Source organism: Lucilia cuprina, chromosome 4, assembly GCF_022045245.1.
Source record: "Lucilia cuprina isolate Lc7/37 chromosome 4, ASM2204524v1, whole genome shotgun sequence".
Classification (NCBI taxonomy): Eukaryota; Metazoa; Arthropoda; class Insecta; order Diptera; family Calliphoridae; genus Lucilia; species Lucilia cuprina.
Window position 1 is genome coordinate 9,519,085 of NC_060952.1, and position 15,752 is coordinate 9,534,836.

Consider the following 15,752-nt stretch of genomic DNA (forward strand, 5'->3'; position numbering starts at 1 on the left):
TTTGTTTATAACCATCATTAAATTCATATTTAAGCAAATTAAATTCCACAAACTCATACACATTAATAGTTTTAATAATCATAATCTCTTTAAGGCATAAAAAACAGATTACACAAGAAAAGATGAAGGGAAAAAATCAAATGACAATGTACAACCAAAAATCTAACAATACTTGTCACTTGCAAAGTTCTTCCTGCCGTCTTTGAGCACATAATTTTAAAAATATAAAATCTTCATTATCCTAAGTCATTGTACAATGTACATTACAAACACAACTTTCTTCTCTACAACATTAATTTTCCTTTAAACATACAAATTTTAAAAAAGACAAGTGGGCTACCCAGAGGAACACATAGCAAGACGAAAACAAAATAAAAGAATTATTGATTTGCAACATTTGTCAGTGACATGTCAAGTATTTTTTTTTTACCATTTTATTTCTTTTTGCAGGAAAATCACAATAATTTATGTATGTATGTAAGTGTACGAAGAGTTTTGAGTAACTGTATGAGTGAATGAATATGTACTCCTAATGTACTAGTATTGTACCAAGTACAGGTAGATAGAAAGGCAATAAAAAACACGACTTTTCATTTTATTCGTTTCATTCACATACTCCTTCAAATCCCTCTAGGAGTCATATAAAATCGCAAAAAAGAACTAACTAAAAATAATAATAAAACATACGTACGTAAATGCTTCAAACCTGACGAAGATTTAAAAAGGTAACGAATGCTTTTATAGGTATTATTTTGGTCATAAATTAAACTTTCAACATGATTTACGGAAATTAATACAAGAACACGAGTACATAAATGACTGACTACTTAACAAATATACATATGTATGAACACATACATATATGTACGTAATACTTACAACAAAAATCCATTGAAAACTATGTGCTCGGTGAGTCTCCCTCACCTATGGGTGATGCTATATTGCTATCGGATGTTGAGAGTGGTCGACAGATACCCAACTTGGTGAGGCCCAGAGGCATACCTTTTAATATGGCTACTGCCTCGTCGAGATCCAGGCCCTGTAGTGAATGTTCTCCAACGCTAACCAAACGATCGCCGGGAAATATTTCGTTGGTGGTCTCGGCCGAACCTCCCCGTATTAGACCTCGTATTACTATAACACTGCCCTCGGGATCTAAGGGATCTTGATAGTCTAGTATCGAGAAACCAAAACCCTGTTCGGTCTTTTCAATTTCGACAATGGTTACATCGGAACTCCAAAGAGCCAGGCCAGATACATTTTCCAATGACTTCGAACGTTGTTGATCCGTTAGAGTGGCAGTGCTAGAGGTATACAAAGAACTTTCCGACTGGGCTTTGGTCATCAAGTTTTGTAAACTTTGATGACCGCCGGGCAGAAGACTTCTCGTTTCAAAGGCCTCGGGATTTTGGGAAGTATTTATAATAGACGGCGCCGTAGCACCGCGTACACATACCAATTTGACATGTGAAGGCAGTTCTTTGAGAATTTTAACCACTTCGGTGTGCCGGAGACCCTGAAGTTTGTATTCGTTGACCTGCAGCAGCTCATCGCCGGGTTTCAAAATGCCCTGACGTCCCACCGGTCCGTCTTCCAGTATCGAGCGTATATAATGATGGGGTCGCTTCTCAATGCCACGCTCTACATCCACGGTGCCTTCTAGGCTGATTCCTAGACCTGAAAGTTTATTTATTTCGGCTACTATAATTTCACTGTCGGGAAACTCACTTTTCCAGGCGACCTTTAAAGCCTCCACACTTGGACACGTTTGTTCGGCATTCGATGCACTTGTTTGAGAAACCGAATTCGCCAACAGGTCAGTGCTTAATTTCAGTGGTCCCACGGGTATCAGCTCAGTATACTGTTTGCCCAACAAGTCGGTAAAGTTATCTATGGTGGGTGTTCGCGAACCCAGCGAACCATTAACAGGTTTCTCTTTAATCTCTGGCGTTTTTACGATGTCTTTTGCATGACAAGTCGTGCCATTAGCCAACGTAACAGGTTTGGCTTCAGGAGTGGTTGTTGGTGATTTGGAAGTTTCTACTGGCGGCACACTACTGTGATCACTTTTATCCAGCACATGAGACATTTGCGAATCCACCGTTTCTCTTGAGGGTAAATCACCAAATTCCATTATAACAGCACCACCATCAGTGGCTATTGAGTCGCCATCAGACCTGGGTGGCAGCCATGATAGAGTAGCTATTGAAGGTGAGGGCGGTAGTGAAACCTGTGACTGTGAATCCACAGCTATTTTCAATTCCGTTAAGGCTACTTGCAAGTGCTCAAACTTGCGCCCTCTTAGGAAACGTTCCAGTGTAAGGTGCACTTCAATATCCGTATTACGTAGTATCTCCACGGCCTGATGATTGGTTACACCGCTTAAAGTCTTGCCATCCACCTTAACGATGCGATCATTGATTTGTATCTGGCCACTCATTTCGGCGGCACTACCCTCTATGATACTCTTTACAAATATGCCCGACAGATCTTCCTCTTCACACACATAACCCGCCACCGTTATGCCTAGGCCATAGACATTTTTTCTTAGTTTAACTTCGTATGTTTCTGTTTCGGGTGAATCCAAGTAATTGGAGGAGGTAATCGAACAACAGTCCTCGTCGTTATCATCGTTCGATAAGGTGCCAGTAGTTTGAGTAGTAGTTATACCAGCTATCACAGTCTCTATATGGTCCATTTGATGGGGTGTACTAACGCTAGTTTTCATTGTTGTGGCTGCCGATGTGGGAGGCTGAGGCAAAGGCGGTGATACTATGGAAAATGGTACAATGTCCAAATCTTTGGGATAGTTGCGTTGGGTAGCCGCCGATGTGGTCAATTCTTTGGGTATTGGAGGCAGTGGTAAATCTGCCAATTCTGTATCGGGTGTAGGAGGAAAATTAAGATTCAATGTAAGAGGTTGTTGCTGTAAAGAATCATGACTAGACGACTCTTTATGGCCTAGAGAGGAGGAGGAACAGAAATTGGCAGATAATCCACTGCCACCGCCACCACCAATACCACTGATACTGACACTGCCACAAACACCAGTCGCCGCCGTTACCTCTTCCGCATTACTTTGATGAAATAGATGCCGCGTCAATTCTTCTGGGTCGGAGAGGAGCTTAGTTGGAATAATTGGTGCATGACTAGCTAATTGATGTTGGAAATCGGTGGCTGTTGACTCCACCGGTCTTGCTACAATCAAACGAACCTGAGCTCCAGTCTGACGAAGAACCGTGGCCACCTGTTCGGAACTAAAACCACGCAAATTCACCTCACCAATTTGAAGTACATGATCGCCGCATTGCAAGCGACCATCACGCTCCGCCACACCGCCGGGCGTTAGGGCCTTAATAACCACACCGGTACTACGGCCGCCCACCAAAATAAAACCCAAACCGTTGCCATCGTTAATCAAATCGATAACTTCTACCTGAGACCATTCGGTGCTTAAAACCATATTTACATAGAGGGGTTCTTCAGGTTGGACTGGCGTAAAGTATTGAATTCGTTGTTTTTGCTGTTGCTGTTTGGAGTGATATAGATGATGGTGCTGTTGTTGCTGCTGTTTTTGATAATGTTGTTTTTGCTGTTGCTGCTGCTGATGCTTAGTATGTTGTGGACATGTAGAAACATGACGTGAACAAACCAGGGAAGTTGCTGATGTCGTTTCAAATGTTGGAAATGTTTTTGTTAGATTTTTTGTGATTAAATTTTTAGAAGTTTGTTTAAATTTATAGTCTTGGTGATGTTGATGCTGATAATGTTGATGTGTTTGTTGCTTTTGTTGTTGCTGCTGCTGTATATACTTTGTTTGTGTTTCTTGTTGTTGTTTTATTGTACGTCATATATTTGCTTCCCTGGCTGCTGATTCGTTTTCTGTGCAGTTTGTTTTTGTTGAGTTTTCCACAACTTCGTGTTGTTGGTTTTCCGTTTCCTTATGATTTTCACAATTATGTTTGCTGCTGCTGTTGTTGTTAGTTACATCTGTTGTTGCTGCTACTGTTTGTAGATATTCAACAGACATAGTATTTTGTTATTCGTACGTTTCGCGTTTTTTTTTTTTTTTTTTTCTTTTTTTTTCTTCCCGATTTTTTTTCGTTTTAAAATCGCGCTAATTTGACACGCCCTTTAATACACAAGTTCATTATGCCGTTTACCGTTAATACCGCATTTTTTGTAAGTTACGTTTTTTTATTCATTCATGTTTTGCTTTTAACAAGCACGTTTGGAAAAACTAATTTAACCGTAATTTCTTTTATTTTTTCTTCTTAATTTTTTAAGATTATAAAACAACCATTTCGATTTAAGCTTTAATCTTGCACGTTTTTTAATATTTAAGGTTTAGTTACATATTTTTTCGATTTAAATTATTTTTGGCCAAAAACCACGTTTTTCTAGTGGGTTCAAGTTTTGTAACAATCAGGTTGTAAGAAATTCTTACGAATTTTTTAATTTTGTTTGTTTATGGTTTTGCGGTTTATTATTTTTTTCTTTCTTTAAAATGTTGTACTTGTTAATATTGTTGTTGTTGCTTGTTGGTTTTATATTGTATTTTCTTACGTTGACATAAATGTTGCTAACTCTTACCGTTACACATCCTGTTAGTACGAATTCCCTTTCCTTTACTCCGTATGCTTTGTTCTACACGTACTCCGCTCTATTTACATTGAATAATACATGTTTTTACTCATACTCGCTCTTTCTCTCTGCAGCTTTAAATAACTCTCTTTTTTTATAAGGATTAGCATGTGTGTAACGGTTTATATGAGTTTATGTAAATGTCTTTATGTGTGAGAGAGTGTGTATTTTACAGTTAAGCTTTATGTAAATGTGTTTGTTTTAAACATTAATTAGTTTTGTGGCATGATTATAGAATTTTTCAACATTCCTTTTCTTTGTTTTTTTTCCTTACGTTTTTCCTTCAACTTAAAGGCAACAACAATGGCGGCTTGTTTGTAGGTCTATATGTCATTGGCACCATTTTATAGATGCGGGGGGCAGGGGGGTTTTGTAAAGCGGGTTTCGTCTTCTCACATATTAATGTGGCAAATTGTCAATGATGTCGTTAACAATATGGTTGGTTGCCGATATAAACAAACGTTGATTATTAACAATAATGATGTTAATTTCTTGGTGTTGCTGTTGTCACTGCTAGATAATGATAATGTTGTTTTTGCAATTGTGGTAGTTGTTGTTGTTATTGTTGTAGATTACAAGTATCTTAATAATTTGTTAAACGGATGTCAGTCAAACTTTGTCAAGGGGACAACAACAACAAAGTTTTTCAAATATTTCCTTTCTAGCTCGTTTGTGTGTGACAAGCTTAAGTTGTGTTTGAAATATGTGTCTCCTGTTCTGCCTGTACTTTAGCCCCTATTTTTGCCAAGTACATTAATATGACCAACATGTTTTGCCAATTTTACTTTTTTTGTTTTTGCCTTTTCTCTACCAACAAGTTATCAAATTTATTTCCAAATAATATTAGTAAAAGTAATGTGCTTTTTTCTCTTGGCTTTTTCTAGGCTAATGTTTAGGCCAGCTGTTCAATATTTAACACACACACACATACAAAGAAACAAACGGGGTTTTTTCCTTTTTGGCAATACATTACACAAGTGAAAGTATTCTTGCTATAAGTCGAATAACTTTGGCTGTTTAACTTTATGGCTCGTTAAATTCCTTTTAATAACAAAAGCAACCAACAACAGCAGTAATGTTTAAGTGGGTGGGGTTTTAACCTTTTTTTAATAACAAATAAATTGTTTAATAAATATCTTATTTATTTGTTAATTTTCAGTTAATTAGTTGAAGAATGTAAAGGAAAAATCAGGCCATTTTCTTAACCACGCACAATATCAAACATTTACCTTTGACCTCATAAAAATATATATGTATGTATGTATATATGTACTTTCTCATGTATATACATATATTTATATAAAATATATGTATGTGCAACACAATGGAAAAAATTTACAAAATTACAAAGGGTGTGTATTTAAATATACTCTAAAAAAATGCCAACAACTTTTAGCTTTTAACACTTTAATTAAAAATTTTCACTTTGTAAAACTTTTTAAGACTTAAATTATTGATTAAATTCTTTTTAAACAAATTTTTCTTTAAATTTGTTGGCTTTTTTGTAATTAATTAACAAAATTTTTTATTTAAATTTTCTTAAATTATTTTCCTGCTGGCTTTATACAAATAATTTTTTTTAATTTTTTTTTTTGAATTATTTAAAGATTCTTTTTTATAAAGACACACACAATTTTTTTTAGATTAATTACGCGCGCTTTAAATATTTTGAGTTTTTGCTTTAATATTTATATTTTGTGTTTATTTTTTATTACAACTTTAAGTTGCCTCGATTATTATCGGCCAACATTAACGTAAAAATATCCAACACCCGCACGTTTCAAAGTCTCTTAACCGTTTAAATTGCTGGTTGGTCGTTTGTATAATTTTTCTGATGTGGTCGTGCCATTAAGCCATAAATGTAACGGTATTTCCTTATTTTACATGCACTCTCTCACTCAAATTCTTTAACTCTATCTCTCTCTTATTCTCTCTGCCTCTCGTTGACTTTGTTGTTTTTGTAACTCTGTTGCTTTTCGTTAGTTTAGTTAATGCGCAAAATCCTGTTGTGTCAAGTTTTATGCTTGTTCGTAAATTGTTTGTTTTTCTTTTTGTTTTAGGTTTATTTACCCATGAAGTTGGCTGCAGTTTATTTGTTATTTTATTGTTTATATCCAAATAATGATAGTAAAAGCTTTTCGATGGATGGATAAAGAAAGAAAGCTTTTAATAGTAAAAGCGCTGAGTTGTTTTGAAAAAAAATATAACATGCACATGTATTTTTACCAGGTAATTTTTGTGAATGAGTGGGTGTATAGCAGGCGAATAAACGTCATCATTTGCTGTAATCATAACGTATAATTTATATCAAAGATCACTTGAAACTTACTCACTCCATTAAGTCTGAATAACGTACATATCAAAGTTATTCGAAAAAGCTATAATATTTTTCTAAGATAATTATGTCTTGCAATCACTGGCTGTTTGAAATCCAGCACTCAGTCCTAGAGACGATGTTAAATATAACTCCCCTTAATATAAACATATATCAAATACATTTCTGGCTTTCTCAAAAGTTTGTTGTTGTATTTCTGTGTCTATTTTAAAAACGTCCCGCACAGGCCTTGCTTCGATTAGCAACTGATTTGATTTTGTTTTTCAAGTTGAGAGCAAACGAATTGATATTGCTCATTATAAAAGAAGAAGAATTAAACCTATAGTGTATGTGTATAAACTTAGCGTTAGCAGAATTTTCTTACCCTATCACGTGTGCTATGAAATAGCAATCTTGAGCTCCTCTGATCTATACTGATGGCTTTAAGACAGAAAGGGACACGGGATTAGGAATGTTCTCCGAAAAACTACTGTCTCTATGACAACCTTACACCATTCGATACAAACAGAACAGAAGAATCCGAAAACTTAATCTCGGAAATCAAAGCTCTTAACTCCAATGTTATTAAGTCTAAATTTCTTCTCAATTGTATTCAATTATTGGCACAACTAACACAACATCACGTTAAATTGATATGTGGTTCAGGATATGAGGTCATCCGGGAAAATGAAATATCTAATAAATGCGCAAGTAAAAGGTCGTCCCTAAACCTTACCCTTGCGAAAAGAGATATTCACACTTTCCTGTTGACCCTATAAAAATTGATAGATGACTGAGCTTTGAGTCAAACCTGACAACAGATAGAGTAGAGCACTCTTGTCGCATAGCAAGAACTCTATTAGGCCTTTAACTGGTAAAATTAATGGGCACTGTATGATCGAACATATGTTGGGAATCGGTTCAACACCTTACATGTGAATTCCCAGACTACTCTATCTGGGTTAAGCTTTTAAAATATGATCGGTTTTATTAGAAATGCCAGCTGCACAGTGGTATAGGAAAAAAAAAAGAGGGAAATAATTCGGTAACTTCTAAACGGTTAATCCGATTTTAATGAAATTTGGTATGCACAAAGAGGAGGTGTTGTCGAGTTTAGGTTTTGAATTTGGACCTTATAGGCCAACCAGGGGCCCGGCGGGGGGTCCTCAAATTAGGACACCTCGGCTATGTTAAATTTTTAAAACGATCCTATTTCTTCATTTGAGTTCCGATTTAAAAAAAATTTCGTATATAGAATCTCCTCATCGAGCACTATAAAAAATGTCGTCATAGCAGTAAATTATCTCTTATAGTTTAGGAGATATTCGCATTTGAAAATTAAAATTTTAAAATTTTTACCGTTCTTACTTTAGTTTTTTGATAATAGCGGGTCCAAATATTCCCGATTTTCGCCATTTCTTTTTTTTTTCGCTTAACAACAAGTTTATATATCAAGCAGTGAAAGAATTATGTAAAAATCATGACTGAGTCCAAAGTTATAGGCATTTTAATTTAAAAAATTAAAAAAAGGCGATTTTTTGCCATTTTTTTGGGAAAAAAGTATCTTTTTCTTTTTAAGTTATCTAAAAAGTTTCTAAGAAGATGTATATAGAATTTATACTTTTTGAAAAGCTGACTTTACATAAAATACGATAAATGAAACAAAACCTAAAAATTTTTGATACCGAGGGGACCAGGTCCATCCAAAAAACCCTATTTTTTTATAGAAAATTCAATTTTGAGCAAAAATTCTCAAATCGCATAGTCGATATCAAATTATAGTGACCTGTTTTATATGACCCAATATGTTCTTAATCATTTTGTAACGGGTTTCGATAACCCCGCCCCTGGTATGGATATAATAGGCAAAAAACCAAAAAATCCCATTTTTGGGATTTTTAAAACTTTTTTGGGAATTCCGGGATTTCTAATAAGAAAATTCGAACTTTTTATTTAATTTTAGATTTTGAGTAAAAAAATCTACCTAACTGTAAAATTTCATCAAAAAATATTCATAAATAAATTTTTATTGCAATTTGAAAAATTTGTATCTTCGCAAAAACTGAATAAAAAACATTTTTTAATTTTTTAAAAAAATATCCGCGAATTTTTTAATTTTCAAAAATTATATACAGTTTTGAAAAATAGACAAAATTACCTTTCCATTGATATATAACATGCCTACCTAATGTTTTTTAAGTGACAAATTAATTAGGGAAAACTCAACATCTTTTAGAAAATTTACCTAGCACTATTATTTTCATCCATAACGTTAACTCTTAAATTTGTTACATATATTAAAAAATTTTCAGGTATTATTTTTTAAACTGTAATGATTTTTACCCCTATAGGTCACTTTAATAGGTAGCTTATTAAAGTGACCTATTGAGGAAAAATTCATTACATAAGGATACGTTAGACATATTAGGTAGAATATCATAACCCTTTAAAAAATAATTTAATTTAAGTACCTGTAATTAATATATAAGACAGGTTTATATCTGTTTGTAATTATTTGTAATTTTCTAACCATGGCGATCGTACTAAAAAAAAATGATTTGTGCTCCATTTTATTTGAACACTCTTCAGCTCCTTTTCAAGATAAAGTGAACTTCTTATTGAAATATATTGAAACTGCACATAAAAAATAAAGTGGATAAAACTGATATATGTAAAATTGAAAATTTTATAAAATCAGTTGATATAAAACTGAAGAGTGTTCGGTATTCCATTGCTAAATTTCGATCGAAATTTTCTGATTGGCTGGATGAATGTGTAGAAGTTGCTATTTGCGTATCAACTGTTGGTGCTCCCTGTAAGCAGTATGAGGATTTGAGCTCAAAATCTAAGAGGAAAAGGTTATCAACTTTACTAGAAACCTTATCTAACGAAGAAGTTTCGGACACTTTTAAAGCAATGTTAAGAAAAGAAAAACAGCCTTTGGATGCCATAAAAATTGCAAATATTCTTCCAACCGCATCACCAAGACGACTGAAAAGAATTGTAAAGAGTATACCCACACCATCATCTGATACAACGTTCACTGAGGAAGAAGCTATTGCGCTTATGTTGCAGCTGGGATTAAGTCGTGATAACTACATAACGTTAAGAAAGGCGCTATCTGAAAAAGGAGTGGATGTTTTACCATCATATGACAAAATAAATGAAAAGAAGAAAAGCATTATACCACCTCCTATTGAAATAACTGATCGGAAGGCTGTTATTGGACTCGGCGCTCTACTCGAAAATACTGCTTTAAGGATTGCTTCTGACTTTTCTTCAGACCAACTAAAAAAATAAATTCTTGTGATCTTCAACTCATTTGTAAGTGGGGATGTGATGGATTATCAGCACTCTCGGAATATAAACAAATCAACACAAGTGAATCATCTTCCGAGTATAAAAGTGTATTTATGGCATCGCTAGTTCCATTAAGAATTCGAAAGTATGCTGACAGCGATTCTCCATCAACCAGTTTCGATGATATTTGGAAGAATTCGACTCCAGGATCCAAAGCTTTTTGTAGGCCAATAAGCTTTGAGTATATAAAGGAATCCAAAACAACAACGCAAGATTTGATAAATCGTATTGAAGCAGAAATTAAAAACTTGGAACCTATAACAATCGAAATAGAAAATTATTCGTTTAACATGTCCTATGATTTAAAACTTACAATGATTGATGGGAAAGTTGGAAATGCCATTACAGGAACATCATCTACTTGGTACTGCTACATATGTGGTGATAAAAAATCAGAATTTTCGAATATTTCCAAGCAAAGATCAATAAATGAGGAAACATTACAATTTGGAATATCCCCCCTACATGCTCGCATACGATTTCTGGAACATTTTCTACATTTAGCATATGATTTAAAGTACAGAAGCATACCGGAAAATGCAAACAAAAGTGCAAATAACAATAAGGAGTTAATGGAAATGAGAGCCAGTGAGAAACGAAGAATTCAAGAGGAATTTAAAAAGCGGATGGGATTAAATATTGATAAACCACTCACAGGATATGGAAGCACAAACGATGGTAATACCGCTAGACGTTTTTTTAAACATTTTGAAACTACTTCCGAAATAACCGGAATTAGTATGGATTTACTGCAAAAGGTCAATATTATTCTAATGGCGATAAATAGCATAAATAAAAATTTGGAGAGTATTCTACAAAAGTTTCTAAATTACTTTTGGAATTATATCCCTGGAAAGAAATGACACCTACAGTTCACAAGATATTATGTCATGGAAAGGTCATCATAAAACATAATATTCTGCCTTTAGGAGAGCTTACAGAAGAACCCCAAGAATCGAGGAATAGAGACTTTAAGCATATTCATCAGTTTAGCTCAAGGAAGTGTTCTAGGCAGTCTCAAAATGAAGATATTTTTAATAATCTGATTCTATCTTCTGATCCTGTTTTATCTACTATAAGGAAACGTTGGATTTGCTACAAAACGTTAGCATTTGAAAATATTCATGAATTTAAAGATTTACTTTATCTTTTAGATATGGACTACTGTGATACCGATTATTTTGCAAAATTATATTAATTTATAAAAAAAAATAAATAAAGACTATTTTTATATAAAATAAATACTTGTTAATTTTTTTTAGGGATAAAGAATAAAAGATTAATCGTAAAAAGTGGCTGTAAAAATTCATAAAAATTTAGGTAGTAAAACATGCCTAACAAATGTATGGATAAATAATAGTACTAGATAAATTCTCTAAAAGATGTTGAGTTTTCCCTAATTAATTTGTCACTTAAAAAACATTAGGTAGGCATGTTATATATCAATGGAAAGGTAATTTTGTCTATTTTTCAAAACTGTATATAATTTTTGAAAATTAAAAAATTCGAGGAATACTTTTTAAAAAAAAATTAAAAAATGTTTTTTATTCAGTTTTTGCGAAGATACAAATTTTTCAAATTGCAATAAAAATTTTATTTATGAATATTTTTTGATGAAATTTTACAGTTAGGTAGATTTTTTACTCAAAATCCAAAATTAAATAAAAATTTTGAATTTTCTTATTAGAAATCCCGGAATTCCCAAAAAAGTTTTAAAAAATCCCAAAAATGGGATTTTTTGGTTTTTTGCCTATTATATCCATACCAGGGGCGGGGTTATCGAAACCCGTTACAAAATGATTAAGAACATATTGGGTCATATAAAACAGGTCACTATAATTTGATATCGACTATGCGATTTGAGAATTTTTGCTCAAAATTGAATTTTATATAAAAAATAGGTTTTTTTGGATGGATCTGGTCCCCTCGGTATCAAAAATTTTTAGGTTTTGTTTCATTTATCGTATTTTATGTAAAGTCAGCTTTTCAAAAAGTATAAATTCTATATACATCTTCTTAGAAACTTTTTAGATAACTTAAAAAGAAAAAGATACTTTTTTCCCAAAAAAATGGCAAAAAATCGCCTTTTTTTAATTTTTTAAATTAAAATGCCTATAACTTTGGACTCAGTCATGATTTTTACATAATTCTTTCACTGCTTGATATATAAACTTGTTGTTAAGCGAATAAAAAAAGAAATGGCGAAAATCGGGAATATTTGGACCCGCTATTATCAAAAAACTAAAGTAAGAACAGTAAAAATTTTAAAATTTTAATTTTCAAATGCGAATATCTCCTAAACTATAAGAGATAATTTACTGCTATGACGACATTTTTTATAGTGCTCGATGAGGAGATTCTATATACGAAATTTTTTTTAAATCGGAACTCAAATGAAGAAATAGGATCGTTTTAAAAATTTAACATAGCCGAGGTGTCCTAATTTAAGAACCCCCGCCGGGCCCCTGGTTGGCCTATAAGGTCCAAATTCAAAACCTAAACTCGACAACACCTCCTCTTTGTGCATACCAAATTTCATTAAAATCGGATTAACCGTTTAGAAGTTACCGAATTATTTCCCTCTATTTTTTTTCCTATACCACTGTGAGCTGTTTTTAACGGAAACCTTAAAAACCAAGTAGCCAACAAAATAAGGAAGTGGAAACATTCTCTCAACATAAGAGAATGACGATTATGAGTGTGTGACAATAGTCCACAAAGCCTCCGGGTGAATTTGCTAACTAGTCAGCAACCCCCTTAAATACACAGAGGAAAAAGGAAAAAGCTAGGCCGAAAGTACTCTGCAGCCAATCGAAAGTCAAACGAGTCACGAAATTTTCAAAAATAAAACGAAATTTTTTATCGGTCCCGTTTTTTTTTTTCAAATATATATTTTTTATATAAATAATCGAAAAAGTTATTTGAAAAAAATGTACATATATGTAATGAAACATGGACCAACTTATAATAAATAATAATAAACAAGGAGCAATGCTCACATATGGATCGATTCAAAAAAAAAAAAAATATTGCAAAATAAGTTTTTTTATCTTAATATAAGTTGATTTTCAGATCATTATAATAATACTAAATTATACAAGAATCGATCCAGAAAAAACTAAAGTCCAAATAATACAATAAAACAAGTAGGAAAGTATAGTCGGGCTTGGCCGACCATATAATACCCTACATCATGAGTATATTTTTAAAATTTTTATTTTTTGTAAAGAAACTTTTATGTTGAATATTACCATAATTCCAAAATATTTAAGCCATTTATTGATAAAAAAAACTCAAATTTTTAAATGAGGCTTTATATAGGTCAAAAATGGGCCGATCCTCGGTAAATTTGGGAAAAGGATATATTTCTAAATAACAGTTAGTTTTGTTGAGTTTCATTGCGATACAAATGGTTACAAGTCAATTTTAGACGTTTAAGTCATTTTTTGGAGGGGGGCTTCTATAGGGGCTTGGGTCAAATATAGGCCGATCCTTACGAAAATCTGCAGTGTCATTTATACTTATATAAAACTTATTTGTGCCAATTTTTAGAGACATAGCAGAATATTTGACGTAATTATGGCATAAAAAGTTCAAATCGGGAGGTACGGTTGTATGGGGGCTAGGTGAAATAATGGACCGATTTCAACCATTTTCAATAGGCTTCGTCCTTGTGCCAAAAAACATGCTTGGTCTAAATTTCATCAAATTATCTTGAAAATTGCGGCCTGTACCTTGCGCACAAGGTTTACATGGACAGCCAGCCAGCCGGACGGACGGACGTGTCTTAATCGACTCAAAAAATGATTCTGAATCGATCGGTATACTTTAAGGTGGGTATTTGACCAATATTTTTGTATGTTACAAACATCAGCACAAACGTATAATACCCTCCCCACTATAGTGTTGTAGGGTATAAATACCTATAGCTGTGCAGAGTGGAGTTTAAAAGAGTTTTTTTATTAAAAATCAAATTGATTATTTTTAGTTAGCAACATAAATAAAGAAAGCAAAAAATTATCTAAATTTAAAAGTGTCAATGATAAACAACAACAACAGTGGGTTTGTTTGTTTCTACAGTATTTATGGTGTATTGAACAAATAAGATCGTGTGCATTATTATTTTTAGATAGCGATGTCTTGTAATAACTGTTTGCACTAAAAAGGTAAAAAGATAAAAAAACAATAAATTTTGCAATACTACTTTAAATAGTTGTAGTAAATTTATTTTGCAATTTTATAGGAGGCTCAATGGTCTAGGGGTATGATTCTCGCTTTGGGTGCGAGAGGTCCCGGGTTCAAATCCCGGTTGAGCCCGGTTATATTTTTTTATTTATTTTTTTAATATTATTCTTATATCCTCATTTCATAATTGATTATTAATATTGAATAATTTGATAATCATAATATGAATGAATAAATATCATAAACCCGGAAATAGAAAAATAAACAACAATGATTGACATTTCTTTTAAAGCTCTAAATTTAATGTCAAACCAATATGTTACATACTCACACCCGTTACTAAGGTGATAAAAACAATAACTACAAACAACACAACAAGGATAGAAGAGAATTCAAGGCGCATTTAATAATGTGAAGTCTTTATGAAAATGTATCCCCAAAAATATCAAACTCGATATAAAAATATTTCTTATAAACGACGCTATCAAACAAAATGGAATGATTTACCTCATAATTGATACACCTTGAAAGGAATGGTTAATACTAATGGGAGGAGGTGTAAATTTCCATTATATATGTGTGTGTGTAAGTTTCTCTAACAAAATAGAGCTTGTTTTACGACTAAATTTAGTTCTCGCAAAATGCTTAAAACTACCACAACGTCCTTGTAAGAGAAACAAGTGTAAAATGTAAAGTGTTAAAAACATATGCTACAACAAAATAATAGAAAAAAATTATATTAACGAATAAAATATATAGTTATTAATATGATTGTTTATTTACTTATACAAAGTTAACACCTGCGTTGCTATAGCACCGCGTTATGAATATATTATTGAATGACATCTGTGATAGAAGCATATAGGAGTTTTTAGTGGAACCACTGTTCAAATCAATAAATACAAATTTATTGAAATTTACAAGTTTTGGAAAAGTTTGTCAAATTTTGTTTTCTATTCATTTAACAACAACCAAAAGACAAATTTAGAAAAAAATATATTAAAAAAAAAACGTAACAAACTAACTGATTGACTGGTCGATTTTGTGTCTTCGAAATAAATAAAATTGTAAAAAAAACTTACCTTAATTATGACCGACTTTGAGAATTCGGATGATGAACGGTATGCGAATGAATCTTTTGAGAATGAATCGGATACTGAAGTTCCAGAAATGTCGGAATTTGAAAGTGAGACAAGTGAAAATAGTGATGTAAATGATGATGAGGATGATGAAGATGATTTGCCTTCCG

General features: G+C 32.8%; 2 protein-coding genes and 1 non-coding gene across 4 annotated transcripts in view; 1 reads left to right on the plus strand and 2 right to left on the minus strand.

The window, feature by feature from the left end:
* Positions 1 to 617: 617 nt before the first annotated feature.
* Positions 618 to 6,144, minus strand: LOC111689934 (patj homolog). 2 transcript variants are annotated; one of them, XM_046949376.1, is made up of 2 exons: positions 1,729 to 6,144; positions 618 to 1,677 (listed from the first exon to the last, which is right to left on the minus strand). In XM_046949376.1, exons 1-2 carry the CDS (start codon positions 3,461 to 3,463, stop codon positions 899 to 901), a joined length of 2,514 nt encoding a protein of 837 aa, XP_046805332.1. In that variant the 5' UTR covers positions 3,464 to 6,144; the 3' UTR covers positions 618 to 898. The 2 variants fall into 2 exon arrangements, with proteins under 2 accessions (XP_046805332.1, XP_023308165.2); XM_023452397.2 differs by having other exon boundaries at positions 620 to 6,144.
* An 8,299-nt stretch (positions 6,145 to 14,443) lies between these two features.
* LOC111675790 (protein PFC0760c) overlaps positions 14,444 to 15,752 on the minus strand; it is a 4,370-nt gene continuing 3,061 nt past the window's right edge. Inside the window, exons 4-5 of the mRNA XM_046950009.1 lie at positions 15,586 to 15,746; positions 14,444 to 14,476 (exon numbers count right to left, since the gene is read on the minus strand). Of these exons, the coding sequence (XP_046805965.1) occupies positions 14,444 to 14,476; positions 15,586 to 15,746 (194 nt within the window). The remainder of the gene's footprint in view (positions 14,477 to 15,585; positions 15,747 to 15,752) is intronic.
* On the plus strand, positions 14,564 to 14,635 carry Trnap-ugg. The gene has a single exon. It is a non-coding gene; the product is annotated as a tRNA-Pro (tRNA).

What these genes read in the sequence shown, in the direction of transcription:
- LOC111689934 (XM_023452397.2), bottom strand. Translation starts at nt 3,463, where the DNA reads ATGGTTTTAAGCACCGAATGGTCTCAGGTAGAAGTTATCGATTTGATT.